This window comes from Mobula birostris, chromosome 1, assembly GCF_030028105.1.
Source record: "Mobula birostris isolate sMobBir1 chromosome 1, sMobBir1.hap1, whole genome shotgun sequence".
NCBI lineage: Eukaryota > Metazoa > Chordata > Chondrichthyes > Myliobatiformes > Myliobatidae > Mobula > Mobula birostris.
This window is the reverse complement of record NC_092370.1, coordinates 206,775,747-206,793,916: the sequence shown is the minus strand read 5'-3', so window position 1 is coordinate 206,793,916 and position 18,170 is coordinate 206,775,747. Positions and strand designations below refer to the sequence as shown.

Sequence of the window (18,170 nt, the reverse complement as noted above, 5' to 3'; positions counted from 1 at the left end):
TCTTAGCTTTTATAATTTCTTTCTTAAGATTCTTTTTACATTCTTTTTATTCCTTGAGCACCTCATGTACTGCAAGCTGCCTATATTTATTGTAGATCTCTCTCTACATAGCAGTGTATTTGGAACCATTACACAGTACTATAGTACTGTAGTAGTATTGACAGTGTTCTACTTTGTTCTCTATAAGTACATAAATTGTTACTCAGTCAAATGGTAGTTTGTTTTTTAATACCTTTTTAATGATTTCCATGAAACTGGCTACTTGGGGAATTTACTTAATTGGATCTAATGTGTCCCAGTTAACTAGAATCATCTGTATCCACAGCAGGAAATCTTCCAATCCAGAAATTTAAATTTAGATTTGCTAAGTTATCACTTGGAAAATGTATTTTGCCAAGTCACAGTTTTCTTTGTTTCAGCAATGAATTAGATTTAATGACTGAAGCCAAATTTGTGAACAGTTCTGAAAATCAAGATGAACAATCAGTTTCCCGTTCCGAAGTCTTTCCTGAGGCAGGTATGATTTATAAAACAAAATTGTATAACTGACTTGGGTTCTGATAAACTTCAGAAAGTGTTAAGCTGTCATAAATATTACTGAGAAAAATCTAGAAATGTTTATTTTGAAAAATGATTGATACAGAGGATTCAATACTGGATGACAATGTTGGATAAGATATTTCTCATTTTAAAATACTTAATAACGTAAGACCATAAGATATAGAAGTGGAAGTAGGATATTTGGCCCATCAAATCTCCTCTGCCATTTCATTATGGCCGATCCATTTCCCTTTCAGTCCCAATCTCCTGCCTTCTATAGGTATCCCTTCAGGCCCTCTCTAATCAAGAATCTTATCAACTTTTGCCTTAAATATACCTAATGACTTGGCCTCCATAGCCGCCTGTGCAACAAATTCCACAGATTCACTACTCTTTGGCAACAGAAATTCATCCTTATCTCTGTTCTAAATGGATATCCCTCTACTCTGAGGCTGTGTCCACAGGTCTTAGACTCCCCCACCATAAGAAACCACCACATCTGCTCAGTCAAGGCCTTTTAACATATGATACGTTTCAATGAGATTTTTCCCCCCATTTTTATCTGATTCCCAGTACAGGCCTAGAGCCATCAAATGCTGCTCACGTGATAAGCCGTTCGAACCTAGAATCATTTTAGCGAACATCCTTTGGACCCTCTCCAATGTCAGCACATCCTTCCTTAGATAAGAGGCTTAAAACTGCTTACAATGCTCCAAGTGAGGCCTCACTAGTGCCTTATAAAGCTTCAACATTATAACTTTGCTTTTATGGTGTATTCTAGTCCTCTCGAAATGAATGCTAACATTGCATTTACTTTCAAGAGAAAATCTGCAGATGCTGGAAATCCGAGCACCACACACAAAATGTTGGAGGAACTCAGCAGGCCAGGCAACATCTATGGAAAAGAATACAGTCGACGTTTCAGGCCGTTCTGCTGAAGGCTCTTAATCTGTTAAGCAACCTTATGCATAGCACCTTGTCAGAGACCACCTGAAAGTCCACCGGTTCCCCTTTGAGGTCCTGTGGTCAGACTAACTGCCCATAATTTCCGTTCTTCAGTTTTGAAGAGTGGAGTGACATTTGCAATTTTCCAGTTCTCTGGGCCATGTCAGAATCTAGTGATTCTTGAAAGATTATTAATAATGCTTTCACAAGTTCTTCATCTACCTCTTTCAGAACCCTGGGGTGTATACCATCTGGTCCAAGTGACTTATCTACCTTCAGACTTTTCAGTTTCCAAAGAACCATTTTGCTAGTAATGACAACTTTACATGCTTCTACCCCCGACATCCTTGAACTTTCGGTATATTACTAGTGTCTGCCACAGTGAAGACTGATGCAAAATACTTACTCAGTTTGGCCACCATTTCCTTGTCCCTCATTTCTACTTCTCCAACATTATTTTCCAGTGGACTGATACCTACTCTCGCCTCTCTTCTACACTTTATGTATCTGAAGGAACTTTTGGTATCCACTTTAATATTATTGGCTAGCGTACCTTGGTATTCCATCTTTTCCTTCTTTACTAATTTTTTTGTTTCTGCCTTCTGTTGGTTTTTTAAAAGCTTTCCGGTCCCAATAATTTTTGCTCTGTTATATGCTATCTCTACAGTTTTTATGTTGGCTTTGACTTGTCTGCCATGGTTGTGTCATCCTTCCTTTAGAATATTACTTATTTGGGATGTATATATCTTGCACCTTACAAATTGCTGCTGGAAATTCCAGCCATTGCTGCTGTGCTGTCATCCCTGCTAGTGTTCCTTTCCAATCAATTTTTACAAACTCCTCGCTTATGCCTCTGCAATTCCCTTTTACTCCACTGCTTTACTGATACATATGACTACTTTAGCTTCTCCTGAAATTGCAGGGTGAATTCTATAATATAAGGTTCCCTAAAGGTTCTTTTATCTTAAGCTCTCTAATCAATTCTGGTTCATTGCACAGCACTCAATGCAGACTAGCTGACCCCCCCCCCCCCCCAAATGTTGGGCTGAACCATGAGCTGTTTTAAAAAGACATTTGATACGCATTCTAGAAATTTCTAGAAATTCGCCCTCTTGGGATCCAGCACTGACCTGATTTTCCGAATCTACTTGCGTGTTGAAATATCCCATGGCTGTTGTAACATTGCCTTTTTGACATGCACTTTCTGTCTCTCGTAATTTGTAGAGTACATCTTTGCTGCTATTCGGAGGTCTGTATATAACTCCCATCAGGATTTCGTTACCCATGCAGACTCTTAGCTTTATCAACCACAATTCTGCGCACTCTGATCCTATGTCACCTATCTCTCACCATTTGATTTCATTTTTTTTAATAAACAAAGCCACCCCAACCTCTCTGCCTAAATGCCTGTCCTTTCGATACAATGTGTATTCTTGGGCATTAAACTTCCAGCTATAATCTTCTTTCAGCCATGATTTAGTGATGCTCATAATATCATACCTGCCAACCTGTAACTGCGCTACAAGTTCATCCACCTTGTTCCATATATTGCAGGCATTCAAATATAACACCTCTAGTCCAGTATTCATAACCCTTTTTGATTTTGTCTCCCTTCTACATTGTAACTCATCCCATTGACTGTAATTTTGTCGTCATCAGCCTGTCATTGTAGGCAGTCTCACTATATGCTGCCTTTTTTTGTAAACCAACTACCCCATCCACAGCCCTATCACTCTGGTTCCCATCCCATTACCAAATTCATTTAAGCTCTCCCGCATAGCTCTCACAAACATGCCTGTAAGGATATTGATCCCCCTTGGGTTCAGGTGTAATCCATCCAATTTGTACAGGAGATCCCCAGAAGAGATCCCAATAATCCAGAAATCTGGACCCCTGCTCCCTGTACCAGTTCCTCAGCCACACATTCATCTACCAATCATCCTATTCTTACTTGTCTTACAGACAACAATCCAGAGATTACTATCCTGGAGGTCCGGCTTTTCAGTTTTCTACCTTGCTCCCTAAAATCTCTAAGACCACCTTGCCTTTCCTCCCTATGTTATTACTGCCAATATGCACCAAGATTTCTGGCTTTTCACCTCCCCTTTAGAATGCTATAGACCCAATCCAAGATATCCCTGACCCTGGCAACACACCATCCAGATGTCTTTCGTATCCGCAGAATATTGTCTCTATTCCTCTATCTATGGAATCTCTTATCATTACAGCAGTCCCCTTCACCTTTCTTCTTTTCTGAGGCAGATACCCAGCACACCAACTCTTTCTTACCCCACTCCCCCGGCCCAGTAGGTTGTCCCCCTCAACAGTATCCAAAGTGGTATACCTATTGAGGAGAATAGCCACAGGGGTACTCTGCACTGACTGCCCTTTTCCCTCCTCCTCCTGACGTTAAATTGGTGCATGTTAATTACGTAAAGCTACATAGTGAATATTTTCTTTCTCTCATTGTCTCCTTTTATATATAAACACATGAGTACACCTAGACCTTTTTTGAATGTCATGTTTCAATTGGAAATTGCTGAAAAATTCTAAATATTGCAAAATTGAAATCCTTGAATATTAAATCTGCCACTCTGGGCATGTTGTAATTTTGATTCTATGAAGGCTTTGAATCAAATCATGTTTAATATCACTTGATATGTCATGCACACACTTCTGTGTTTTCTTCTGTGCACTTGGTAATCTCTTCCAGTGACAGTAGAGTATCCTGTTTAGAAGTTCGGTGTTGAATACATCAAGGAAGAAAAATGCTGATTTTTGTTACACTATATAAGTATACCTTTTATAGAATGCATAAGATTAAAAATCTTAATGTTTTGTGTTCATGTAAAAAAAAATCCTTAATTAAGAGGTTTTAAGTTAACATTCATTGTCATCCAGATGTGGACAGCAGTACAATGCAAAAGTTTGATGCCAAGGACCTTCCCGAGATGTACAGAGTGAACTCAAGAAGTTCTGATGTAAAAGCAAAAAGTAGCATGAAACTGGCAAACTATAGATGCCCCGAATTGCCAATTGCTAAATACAGAGAACAGGTAGGTAATTTTTGCTCTTTAGTTTCAATTATCATGTCATAATCAAGCATCACATTCATGAGTTTGTATAATTGTAAACATGCTTTATTGTAAGAGATGGTAAAATACAATAGAGGCCAGTACTTTGACCAAAGTTAAAGTTAAAGTGCTGATAGTGCCACATCAAAAATATCATGACTGAATGGTTATTACTACTTTGTCTTGTGTAAAGTGAGGAAAGTGTGCAATCCTCATTACTGTCAGACACTCCTTAGAGATCTTTATATCCTCTTTGCCTATAATTAAAGTCCTCGGAGACTGGGAAATAGACTGCTGTTCCTTTGTTTAAGAATAGCAACAAGAACAAACCAGGAAATTGTAGAGTAGTGAGCCTTTTATCAATAGTAGGGATATTGTTGGAGAAGGTCTTGGGGACACTTACCCACTTCTGGAAAAGATTGGGCTTTTTAGTGGCTTTGTATGGGGGAGATCATATCATACAATCTTGATTGAGCTTTCTTTCTGATTAGTAAGTTTGCAGATGACACAAAAATTAGATGAGTTGCAGGTAGTAAGGAAGTTGTCAAAAGATACATGCAGCTGGATATAGAACATTTGAAAATGTGAGCAGAGAAATGGTAGATAGAATTTAATCCAGACAAGCGTGAGGCATTGTACTTGGGGAGATCAAATAAGTACATAGCAAACAACAGGACCCTTAGGACCATTGATGTTCAAAAGGGATCATTGGATGCAAGAGGCAACATAGATAGGGTGGTATAGAAGGCATATGAAATATTTGCCTTTATAAGTCAGGGCTTTGTGAATACAATTTGGCAAGTACTGTTCCAGCTTAGTAAAACTTTGGTTATACTGCATGAAGTTTTGATGGAATGCGCTGAAGATGTTCACCAGGATGCTGCCTAGATTAGATCATTTCAGCTGTGAGGTGAGGCTAAATAAATTTGAATTGTTCTGTCATGTTGGAGACTGAGAGGTGACCTGATAAAATGGTGTTGCCTGGTTTACACTTTTAAGAAAGGTGGTAGAAGCAAATACGATAACAACACTTAATAGGTATCTAGACAGGCACATGAGCAGGCAGGGGATTCAAGATTCAAAATTTATTAATTATCAGAGTACTGAATGCAGACAGTATACATCCCTGTGATTCGTCTTCCTACAGACAACCATAAAACAGAAAAAAATTGAATCCATTCAAAGAAAAACCTCAAAACTACCCCCCCCCCCACCCAACGAGCAGGAAAAAAAACAAATCGTGCAAATGACAAAACAAAACACAAACGAGAAATACAGAATATAAAACACAAAATCAAAAGAGTCTAGGCATATTCAGTTTATCTCAATTCTAGTTCAGTATAGCTCTGTGTCAATAAGGTGCATCACTGCTTGGTATAGAAGCTGCACTGCGGCCCACAGGAAAGCTCTACAACAGGTAGTCAAAAATGCCCAATTGATAACTGGTGGCATCAGCCTACCTGGCATCAAGGACATGTATAGTGGATTCTGGTTAATTGGGTCATTGGCTAATTGGGGCAGCCACTTATTTGTAACAACTCTTAAAGAACAAAAACTAATCGAGAAGTGTTTGGAATTTGGGAGTCTGTGCTGCTTAGTTGGGACAGGAGATTGTTGCCAAACAGTTTCTAACTGGTGTCAGTCATGTGCACTTGTGTGGCCGTTAAACACCACAGCGTAAAATTTTAAAATAGTGTCAATTCCATGTGTTTCTGGTGGGTCTGGTAACCCGGTGCAATGGGGATATGCTTGCCTTAGCATGCAGAGTCAGCTCTAGTAGGGTGGGCAGATGAGATCCACTGGTAGATCCAATAACCAGGAAGGTGGTTCTACAATGCTCAGTGGAGAGCAGAGGGCATGACAAGGCACAGAACAAGTCATTATTATCTATTATAACCAGGGACGACCCCAGTTGTGACGTCTACTCATTCCACTGTATACAGAAAGATTCGAGAAAAGGGCCAGTAATATCATGAAGAATCCCACCCACCTTATTCATGGACTGATTGTCCCACTCCCATCAGGGGAGAGGTTACGTAACATCCATGCCAGGACTACTGGACTCAAAAACAGATACTTTCCCCAAGCAGTGAGGCTGATCAACACATCGACCTACTAACCTAGCCCACCATACTCCCAGTCACCTTATGAATAGACATGTGCCCAGCATTACTTTGTAGACATGTAGTCAATCTATGTATATAGGGTAAGCTAATTTAAGTATTTATACTGTGTTTATTGTGTTCCTTTTGTGGTTTTTTTGTGTCCCTCATTGGATCTGGAGTAACAATTTTTTCACTCTCCTTTACACTGTGTACAAGAAATGACGTTAAATAATCTTGAAGGCATCACACGTTATGCAGAAGATAGATGAAATTTCTGAGGGTGACCTGTTGGATTTGGAGGTTGATCAGTTGAGAACAGAGAATTTCATATCTTAGAAAATCTAATTTAGAAAGCTTTGTTAACAGATCAAATCTGGCCAAGCCACAGGAAGTAGAGAAGGGAGTGGAATCATTACAGGAAACAGGATTGGACAAGGTATAAACGAGGAATTCTGCAGATGCTGGAAATTCAAGCAACACACATCAAAGTTGCTGGTGAATGATGCTGCCTGGCCTGGTGCATTCACCAGCAACTTAGATGTTGGACAAGGTATACTTTTGGTAGCTGAGGGAATCTTAGCTGTTTATAGTGGATATTGGTTGCTGAATCATTATGTCAAAGTCGAGAAAGGGATAGGAAAATTTGGAGATGGATATATCTGAAAGTGAGATTCGGGTTGAAGTTGGCAGCAAAGGTGATGAAGCATTCATGTTCCATAAGAGAGCTGAAAGTGGCATCAATAATGTCATCAATACACTGGAAGAAGATTTTATATTCTAAATGGAACTGTAACAAGTTCTTCAGTTATATCCTTTATTTAAAATTGTGTCACTTTTATTTTAAGGAAAACCTTTTCTTTTTCAGCTATATTAATAAACGTACCTGCATAAAATTGTATTAAAACTGGTCATTTGTGCTGTTTTGTGGAAGAATTTAACACTATGATGTACAAATACCTTGTTGAGTATAACCTTGATCAAAAATAAAACACAATACATCATATAATTTCCTGCTAGCATTGCTGATTTTTTTTTTTGCACTTCATGGAAGTTTAAGGCCAGCTAGTCAAATATACAAACTATAGATGACCTTGCATTAAACACCAGGGTGCTCTCTTTAGTTACCTGATGAGGTAACGGTAGTCTTTGGCCAGGAGCAGATGCCATCAGATGGTGTCCACTTTTCATAGTGTTTTGATCCTTAACCACTGCACTCCTGTTGGTGGGTCAGCGGTGGTGACCAAGTCACTGTCCATCTGCTCCTGACTTCCAGCACAGCTCCTCTCACCTGCTCCATAGCCAGCAAGAGGCTGTTTCTGCTTCCTCCCCCATCCTGTAAGTGGCTTGGTTCTTGCTGTTTACATCAAGGCTAGCAGAGACAGCCACCTCCATGCCAACCTTGCAGGGTACCCTCTATATCCGATCTTCACAGGGAATAGCCATGCCTCCATCCTTTGTCCCTGCACTCTTGGACTAAGGACTGGTATTTCAGGGCCCTCCTCTCGTGAGCCCCCTTGCAGTCTTCCTCCCATGATACTGAGAGCTCCAGCAGGATGATTTTCTTGTCTTTGATGGACCACAGTACAATGTCTGGTTGAAGTGTGGTATGCAGTACCTCTGGAAACTGCAGCTTCCTCCCCATGTTGACCCTCATTTCCCATGATTTGGCAGCTTGCAGCAGATTGGATTTGGGCCTTTTTCATATGACTGATGTGGCCTTCTCCTTGATGAAAATGACTGACTTGTTTGCCTCTCTGCCAGCTGTCTCTTTTCACACCTGTCCCACTCCAATGTGTTAGCAAGGGACAGCAAGACCTTGTTGCAGCGCCATCTATACTATTCTTCTGTTAAAGCTGTTTTGCATCCTGACATTATGTATGTCAGTGAACCGCTGCTGACCACAAAACTTGCAGTTAGGGTCTTCTCTTAGCCCCCATGTGTGCAGCTGTGGTAGTGTAGGGTTAATGTCATACGTGGACATCTAGGAGGAAAGAAATGCAGAACTGCTCCAGTCTCCAAAGCTCTGTCCAAGTGATCTTGAGCTAAGGAAGATCTCATTTCGTCTAGGCGCCCAATTCTACTGCCTTTTGTCCTCAGGTTCTGCCTGGACCATGTCTCATCTGTCTTTTGCCCTAGCACTCCCCCATCGTTGGAAGTGTGCAGAGCCGAGGCCTTGCCATCCAGGCAAGGATTGCCAGTGATGTCTCAATTACAGGGAGCTTATTGCCTGGTCTATGGCCGAGTTGGTTGCCCACTTTTGGCCTGATTGCTTGGTTTATTAATTTGTCTTCACAGCCCCTCAGTGTTAACACAACAGAGAAATTCAGGATGCCACCTTTCTGGATGGATGTACTGATACAGTGATTCCCTGTTAAGTAAGAGACCAGCCTTCTCGCAAGCACTGAGAAGGATATCTTGCACTCCACACTAAGGAGGGAGATTGTCCTAAATTGGGTGATTGTAGAGGAATTCTGTTCCTTGGGAACAAAGTACCTTCAGCCATTTTCCAGCTTGGTGCAAATTTTGGTCCAAATCTTCCTCATTATCTTCCACAACCTCCAGAGGAGTTTTGGGTATTTCTTATATACCTTGTAGAGCATACCACTTGGTCCTGGGGTGGCAAATGACTTTGCTCTCTTGATAATATTCTGGACCACCTGCCACGTTCAGCTCAGTTAGTGGAATTCTTGGCTGGAAGACTTGAATTGAATTCTAGTCCCTAATTCCTACATGGATCACTGTGTGATTCCCACAGAAATTCCTCTACCTCCTGCTTTGAGTTGGTTAGGGTGCCAGATTTCCACTGGCTAAGAAGAGCCGTGGTGAACCTGAATGGGTTTTTAAACAAACTGTGCTCTCCTTCTCTCTTTCTCCCTTCTTCACTTGCAGCTGCTCCACCCTCCTGAGCTTGTGCAGCCGTTGCTGTAGTTTGCTGATTAGATCTTTGACACCTTTTTCGTCAGGTGGACTGAGTTTGAATTGTTGTTCAAGGTCTTTATCTCTCTTCTCAGGTGGCGAATCTCTCCTTCCCTCCTGTTTGGTTGCCATCATGGTTTAAGATCCCCTTTCTTCTCCAGGGGGGCCAAATCACTCTTTAGCAAAGTTGAACACAGTGGTTGTGAGGGAGTTGATTTTCCTGTAGTCAGGTTCTAGCTTCTAAGATGCAATCCAGGTTGTCATCGAACTGCTTCGAAGATGCATTGTCTGAAGATCTAGGCCATCTGATCCTCGCTTTCCTTGATGAATATATTAGGATGTAAGAGGAGGCACTCACTTGGTCTCCTCTTTGGCATTGTGGCAGCTCAGGTGCGGAGAGATCTTCAGCTGTGTGGGGTGTTTCCTGGCTGGATTTCTCCATTGTCTCACTGGATGTTGAGCCTGTGCATTGCTCTTAAGTCGTCTTCATTCTGCAGCTGGACCACCTTTGGTATATCTTGAGGCCTTTGATGTCTTTGCAGATTTTGCCACAAAGGGACGTTGCAATGAATGGCTCCCCAGTCAGTGTTGTTTGCTTGATCCTTAATGTTATCATATTTCCAGTCCTGGCCATTGCCTTTATGTCTGTCCTATTGAATCTATCATCCTCCCCCACCCTGGAGACTCTGTGGTTTTTACTTCATCTGTAGCTTGTATGGTGCCCTCTTGTGAGTGTTACACTCAAGGTTGCTAGCTTTGTCTGCCTGTGCTAGTCTTTCTTGGAGGTCAGCTGTCTTTCCAGTGTCACCGATCTTTCTCATTTCCCATCCAGTTTTTCCTGGAAATCACTAGCGAACCAGATGTCACTTGCATCATACACCAGGATACTCTCTAGAGTTAACTGATAAGGTAACCACAACATTTGGCCAGCAGTATACAGTATACAATCTTAAATTTATTGTTATATGGACATCCTTAGCAGGTCATTTATTACTCGTCTCCATTCAGCCTGGTTTCATGTAATATTGTATGTGGTTCCGAGTAAGTCACATCGGTCTAAGGTTGAAAGTTAGCTTTCCATCTCTGAGGAGTACTAATGAATCACTTTGTAACATACATTATTAAATGGTAGGGTGTAAGTTTTCTAATTTACGCTTCTGAATAAATTTCTCCCTCCTGTAGATTTAATTTGGATATTTTACTACCGTTGTTGATGTGAAGGTTCAATGTCTGCAATAAATTTCTTTTCATCTGAGGTAAACTGATAACTGCTTTTTGTTTCTCCATCTTGTAACTTCATGTCAGATTCTGGAGTCTCATTTCAGATTATTTTTTTCAGGTTCTGCATTTTACACCACATCTGCATTTATTACTACTTGTTTTGTAATTGCAGTTAATTAATCTCATTGAAAACAATTCAGTCGTCATCATTCAAGGTGCTACTGGTAGTGGCAAGAGTACACAACTACCACAATATATTCTTGAATACTACTTAAGAAAAAATGCATTCTGCAATATTGTAGTAACACAACCACGAAAAATTGGAGCAATCAGTATTGCACGGTGGATCTGCAAAGAACGTCATTTGTCTCTGGGAGGCTTGGTTGGGTATCAGGTATGTTAATGTTTTTGGCACTTTTTAAAAAATATTTTTGTTTGTAATTTTATGTTGTGAAACTTTTATTTGGTATGTTTTGTTATGATTGTTTAAGCTAATTGTCATTGAATAAGCTTTAACCTCACACTCAATTTACCCAGATCTTGAAAACTTATTTTACTGTGCCTCTAGTCTCCTGCTGTGTGTTCTGAGATATCTAGATCTCTACTACTACTACGACGTCGACTCAGGCCTAGGGGGCCGGCGTCGGGCACGATAACGGACTCTCCACTTCTCCCTCTCCCTCATCAGTGTGTTCAGTTCATCTACATTAGCCGCGCCGCTGTCTTCTAGGAGCGTGTTGACCATAGTCTTGTGAGGGCGCACAAGATTCATCCTCCCATGCTTGGGCTCCCATATGATGACTAGGCTGGCAGGTAGCTCGGGGTGGCGTAGACAGTTCCCCGCTATTTGCAGTCTTCTCGCCTCGATTTTAGTGGAGAGCATCAGTAGATTATAGAGCTCAACGTTCATCATGTGCTGTTGCCAACTCACATCAAGAGCCATCGGGAGCATTCATGTATAGCAACCATCTAGATCTCTGGTAGATTGTTAAGACTGTACTCAGGCATTGATGGCTAAAGGGGGGAAGGGTTCAACTACATGTTTTGTTTTTAAAAGATCAAATTGTAATAATGTTCAGAAAGTTAAGAACTATTAAATTGGTTTTTAATAAAAAGATAATTAAAATACAAATGCTGTAATTTTTAAACAATGAGGTGAAATAATGGTAACTTGCGCCCTTCACCTTTTCTTTGCATTCCTGTAATCATGATTGGAAATAGATTGAATCTTGCATATTGGGGAATTCCAGGTAGGCTGGGCTGCAGTTCAGAATTAACCTCATTTGGCTTATAGTGGTTTGTGTCATTATCTGGTTTTCAAAGATTAAGTGCTAGTAGTTTTCAGCAAGAGCCTGCCCCATTTTTTTTAACCAGGTGTTCACAATAATGTGTTTTGTTTTGTAAAATATCAAACTAACTAATTATTGCTTAACTTCCTATCAGTAAAAAGTACTGATTTGGGAAGAACTCCCCCGTCACAACAAATTCTGTTTCTCAACAACTTTTTCCGTACATTGTATGACAATATACCAGATTATTTGGCGTCGTATATGACTAAGATTTTTAGATCACTCATTCAACTATTCAAAGATCCAAAGTACATTTATTATCAAAAGTGTGTAAGCATTACACAACCCTGAAATTCGTCTTCTCTACAGACAGCCATGAAACAAAGAAAACCATGCTGTTCAAAGAAAACATCAAACCCTTTGCCATGTGCAAAAAAACCACACCACGCAAATGGCAACAAAAAAAGCAGAGAACAATATAAAAAACAATGTGCCGGTCGTACATGCAGCCTGTTACAGTTGCTCTGTCTTGTTTCTTACTTTTTAAACTTTTTTAACTGGGGTTATTGTACTTTTTTCTCACGGTAACACGTTGAAGCTGCACCCTCTCTAACATGCTGGTGGAGAGAGTTTTACTTGTTTTTTTAGCGCTAGAAATAGTTACATTCGGACCCGCCTCATTAGCATGGCAGCAGGATGGCCGCATTGTTTATTCCAGGGACCAGCTGATTGCGCTTATGCTGGCCAGATTAGCGAACAGAGTGTCGGACACCCCTGCTGAAATCTGGAGGTAAACACACAGAGGATGCAGAGGGGGATCAAAAAGGCGAGAGTAGAGGCCTGGGTCGAGACAACAGAGGCGTATGGAGAAGAGAAGTTATAAGCCGTGTCTCCCCTCTCTGATCATGGGCAATGTGAGATCGCTGGGTAATAAAATGGACGAATTGATGGCGCTTGTCAGGAGTCAGAGAACATTTCGGGAGAGCAGTGTCATGTGCTTTACTGAAATGTGGCTGCACGAGGACATACCCAATCAAAGCGTTTCCATAGAGGGCTTCCAGACCGTTCGAGCTGACCGGAATTGCACTGAGAGCGGTAAGCGTAAAGGAGGGGGGCTTGCGGTTCTGGTAAACAACAGATGGTGCAATCCTGGTCATATTACAATCAAGGAACGTGTTTGTAGCCGGGATATTGAATTTTTTGCTGTTGGACTCCAGCCATATTATTTGCCAAGGGAAATCTCGCAATCAATTGTGGTTGTTGTGTACATCCCTCCCTCTGCCAACCCGACGTTGGCGTGTAACATCACTTACACCGTCATAGCCAGATTACAAACCCAGCACCCGAGTGCCCTCATTACCATCTCAGTGACTTCAACCATGTTACCAAGGCTAGAACACTGCCCAACTTCATGCAGTATGTGAGCTGTACAACCAGAGGGGAGAGGGCTCTGGATTTGATGTACGCTAACGTTAAGGATGCATACAGCTCCGCTTCCCTCCCCCCATTGGGAAGGTCTGATCAGAACCTGGTGCATCTAAAACCCTGCTACGTGCCCCTGCTGAAGAGTAAACCTGCAACCTCGAGGACAGTGAGGAAATGGTCGGAGGAGGCTTATGAGGTGCTCCAGGGTTGTTTAGAGGTGACAGATTGGCAGGCACTCTGTGAGCCACATGGAGAGGATATTGATGGGCTCACAGAGTGCATCACTGATTACGTCAACTTTTGTGTGAACTGCAATATTCTGACAAGAACTGTCCTTTATTCAAATAACAAGCCATTGGTAACAAAGGACATTAATGACATCCTGAACGCTAAAAAGAGGGCGTTTAGAGATGGAAATAGGGAGGAGCTGAGGGCAATACAGAGTGACCTGAAAGCCAGGATCAGGGAGGCTAAAGACAGGTACAGGAGGAAGCTTGAGTGGAAACTCCAGCAGAACAACATGAGTCAGTTCTGGAGTGGGATGAGGACCATCACTGGGTTCCGGCAGACTAGCAACAGAGGAGCTGAAGGCAGTGTGGACAGGGCCAACGAACTTAACCTGTTCTTTAACAGATTTGACATTGTGGCCCCTGCCCATCCCCCACAAGTCATCTGTTGTTGGCCCCCCAACCAACACATATTCCACTCTCCCCTCCTACCCCTCCTTGCAGCCCCCCACCCTGCTCTCATGACTATACCCCTTCCCCACATGAAGCCACCACAGTGGGCTTCACAGCTGAACAGGTGAGAAGACAGCTGAAACCTCTCAACCCAAGCAAGGCTGCAGGACCGGATGGTGTCAGTACCAGGGTGCTGAAAGCCTGTGCCCCTCAGCTATGTGGAGTACTTCGCCATGTCTTCAACCTGAGCCTGAGGCTCTGGAGGGCTCCTGTGCTGTGGAAGACGTCCTGCCTCGTCCCTGTGCCAAAGACGCTGCGCCCCAGCGGCCTCAATGACTACAGACCGGTGGTATTGACCTCCCACATCATGAAGACCCCGGAGAGACTTGTTCTGGAGCTGCTTCGGCCTATGGTCAGGCCACACTTAGATCCCCTCCAGTTTGCCTACCAGCCCTGACTAGGAGTTGAGGATGCCATCGTCTACCTGCTGAACTGTGTCTACGCCCACCTGGACAAGCCAGCGAGCACTGTGAGGGTCATGTTTTTTGACTTCTCCAGTGCGTTCAACACCATCCGCCCTGCTCTGCTGGGGGAGAAGCTGACAGCAATGCAAGTGGATGCTTTCCTGGTGTCATGGATCCTTGATTACCTGACTGGCAGACCACAGTACGTGTGCTTGCAGCACTGTGTGTCCGACAGAGTGATCAGCAGCACTGGGGCTCCACAGGGGACTGTCTTGTCTCCCTTTCTCTTCACCATTTACACCTCGGACTTCAGTTACTGCACACAGTCTTGTCATCTTCAGAAGTTTTCTGATGACTCTGCCATAGTTGGATGCATCAGCAAGGGTGATGAGGCTGAGTACAGGGCTACGGTAGGAAACTTTGTCACATGGTGTGAGCAGAATTATCTGCAGCTTAATGTGAAAGAGATTAAGGAGCTGGTGGTAGACCTGAGGAGAGCTAAGGTACTGGTGACCCCTGTTTCCATCCAGGGGGTCAGTGTGGACATGGTGGAGGATTACAAGTACCTGGGGATACGAATTGACAATAAACTGGACTGGTCAAAGAACACTGAGGCTGTTTACAAGAAGGGTCAGAGCCGTCTCTATTTCCTGAGGAGACTGAGGTCCTCTAACATCTGCCGGACGACGTTGAGGATGTTCTACGAGTCTGTGGTGGCCAGTGCTATCATGTTTGCTGTTGTGTGCTGGGGCAGCAGGCTGAGGGTAGCAGACACCAACAGAATCAACAAACTTATTCGTAAGGCTAGTGATGTTGTGGGGATGGAACTGGACTGTCTGATGGTGGTGTCTGAAAAGAGGATGCTGACCAAGTTGCATGCTATCTTGGACAAAGTCTCCCATCCACTACATAATGTACTGGTTGGGCACAGGAGTACATTCAGCCAGAGACTCATTCCACCGAGGTGCAGCACAGAGCGTCATAGGAAGTCATTCCTGCCTGTGACCATCAAACTTTACAACTCCTTCCTTGGGGGGTCAGACACCCTGAGCCAATAGGCTGGTCCTGGACTTATTTCATAATTTACTGGCATAATTTACATACTACTATTTAACCATTTATGGTTCTATTACTATTTATTATTTATGGTGCAATCCTGACAAAGGGTTCCGGCCCGAAATGTCGATTGATCTTTTCCACTGATGCTGCCTGACCTGCTGAGTTCCTCCAGCGTGTTGTGAGTGTAACGAAAGCCAATTTCCCCCGGGATCAATAAAGTATGACTATGACTAAAACAAATCAAAGGAGTCCAGGCATATTCAATTCAGCTGAGTGTTTATTATTTGCAGGATGTGGCGATTCATTCATAAAGTCTCCACATTTTCATCTGTAGAATATTATCTGATTAAACTGGTGTTTCCACTTATTACTGAAATCTTCTCTGCGAAATTTATTATCTCTTGGCTTAGCTATTGTTCTGTATTTCAAGCCACCCTCTACATACTATACTTCATAAACTCGTGTCTCAATTTGCACTCTCCCATTCATCCATCACTCCTCTATCTATTGATCTCATCAGTTCCCATTTAAGCAAAGCCTTGACGTTTACACTATATGTTCACCAGTTAGTTTTTGCCTGTCCCTCCATAGTTTTATGCCCTTTTAATCTTGCAACCCTACCTCCAAATATGGACGTCCAATTTTGACCTCCAGATTGGTTTGTGTAGATCATTTTATCATTGGCTCTATTGGATTTGTTTAGGTGACAAGTCTAGTAGGACTGGAATTGCCTTTCTAGTAGCTAAGTCTCCCTATTCCTGTTGTATCTAAAGTGCTTTTTGCTCCGCCTTCTGTTCACCTTTCCTGTTGCTGCTGTGCTTCAATATCATATCTTTCACCAATAATGCTCTTGTGGTAAAATGTGCCAAGGTATTTTACTTCAAGGAAAATCTGAATTGCAAGTTCTGTTCTTGCTATTTAGTTTGATAGAATTGTTATTTTACAGCAACTTAATGTATTTGCCTCCAAGCTTAAAAAGTAGCATGCCAATGAATACAGAAAAGAGCTACAGTTAGCCAAAATGATTTGGATCTAAGTATGTTTGGAGCATGTTGAATAAAACTCAACTGCATTTGTCACCTTTAACCTTTGAGGACTCTTTAAGTACTAGCGAAGAGCAATATGATCTTTGTAGTCACAAGACATTATGAGAATCTTTTGTTGTGGGACAGTGAACAGCCCTGTTCTGGAAACAATGCTTAATTACAGTTAGTTTTCATTTTCCATCTTTTGATTCCTATTCAATACCTTTTGTTTCGGTTCTGCTATATGTCAGCCTTTCTGAGCTTGCTGCTCATCATTCTAAACTCCAGAGATTATGGGCCTTATCCAGACTATTTCTAAACTAAGTGTTTTAATAAGTAGCTAGAATCTATACACAGAATTCCAGTTACTGTGTAATTGCAATGAAACTTCACTACCTTTCCCTCCTTTGTCCTCCTCATTTACTTTTCTGCTAACTTGTACTTGCATGATGACTTAGTTCCTTGTACCATTCAGCTCTTAGCTCTCTAAGTGGCAATTTTCAGTCATCTTATACCATTTAATTAATATTCTGCTTTTGCAAATGTAGAAAATCTCCTCTGCTTTCATCTGCTATTTCTGAATACTTATTTAAATTGAGTGTATTCTTTACAAACTCATGTAATCTTCCTCCCACCATATTTTCTGACCAATATTTGTATGCAATACACCTTTCATTTGTTATAAACGTGAAATACCTGAGACCACACCAATGCAGGTTTCCACTAATTGCAGTTTTCCAACTTGATAGTGACCTATTTACTCCATTAATCCTATCCAAGCTGTTATACTGCCTTCCACACCATGAACCCTTGTCTTCCATGCTTCTTTGATATAATGTCTTGTTGAATGTATTTTGGCAATCTAGATTTCTTGGTATTGGATCAATGTTTATTTTCTGATCCTTGGGGTTCTTCCAGGAAGCGAGAACGATGAGCAGTCTTAATTCTTACAGTCATTTATTTTACAGTACAAATGAACATACAAGCACTAAGCAAACTAAAGAGCTGAGAAATGAAGCTAAGACGAATGAAAAGCAGTCAGAAACTAAAGATAAAAGAAAATACAGATGGCACCTCTGGGGAAAAATCCATTACTTGTAATAAAAGAAAACAGAAATTCCTTGGATAAAATAAAACAATCAATGATAGCACAATTACATCACATAGGTATTGTGCTAATTCATAGCCACTGAAAAGTGAGCACTTCTTTCCTCCCCCTTTCCGCTATCTTTAGGGATTGCTCCCTACATGACTCACTTGTCCATTCATCCCTCCCTACTGATCTTCCTCCCGGTACTAATCCTTGCAAGCAGAGCAAGTGCCATACCTGCCTCTACAGCTCCTCCCTCACTACATTTCAGGGCCCCAAACTGTCCTTCCAGGTGAGGTGACACTTCACTGGTGAGTCTGTTGGGCTTATTGCTGTA

The 18,170-nt window shown here is 41.9% G+C and overlaps 1 protein-coding gene across 10 annotated transcripts in view; it reads left to right on the top strand.

Annotated features, from left to right (window-relative positions):
• Positions 1–18,170, top strand: part of tdrd9 (tudor domain containing 9) — a 151,149-nt gene that overhangs the window by 17,144 nt on the left and 115,835 nt on the right. For 9 of the 10 annotated variants that reach the window (XM_072269734.1, XM_072269754.1, XM_072269758.1 and 6 more), the window contains 3 exons: positions 420–517; positions 4,387–4,541; positions 10,974–11,195. In XM_072269734.1, coding sequence (XP_072125835.1) covers positions 420–517; positions 4,387–4,541; positions 10,974–11,195 — 475 coding nt within the window. Of the gene's footprint in view, positions 1–419; positions 518–4,386; positions 4,542–10,973; positions 11,196–18,170 lie in introns of those variants that run through there. The other variant, XM_072269773.1, reaches the window with a different exon arrangement.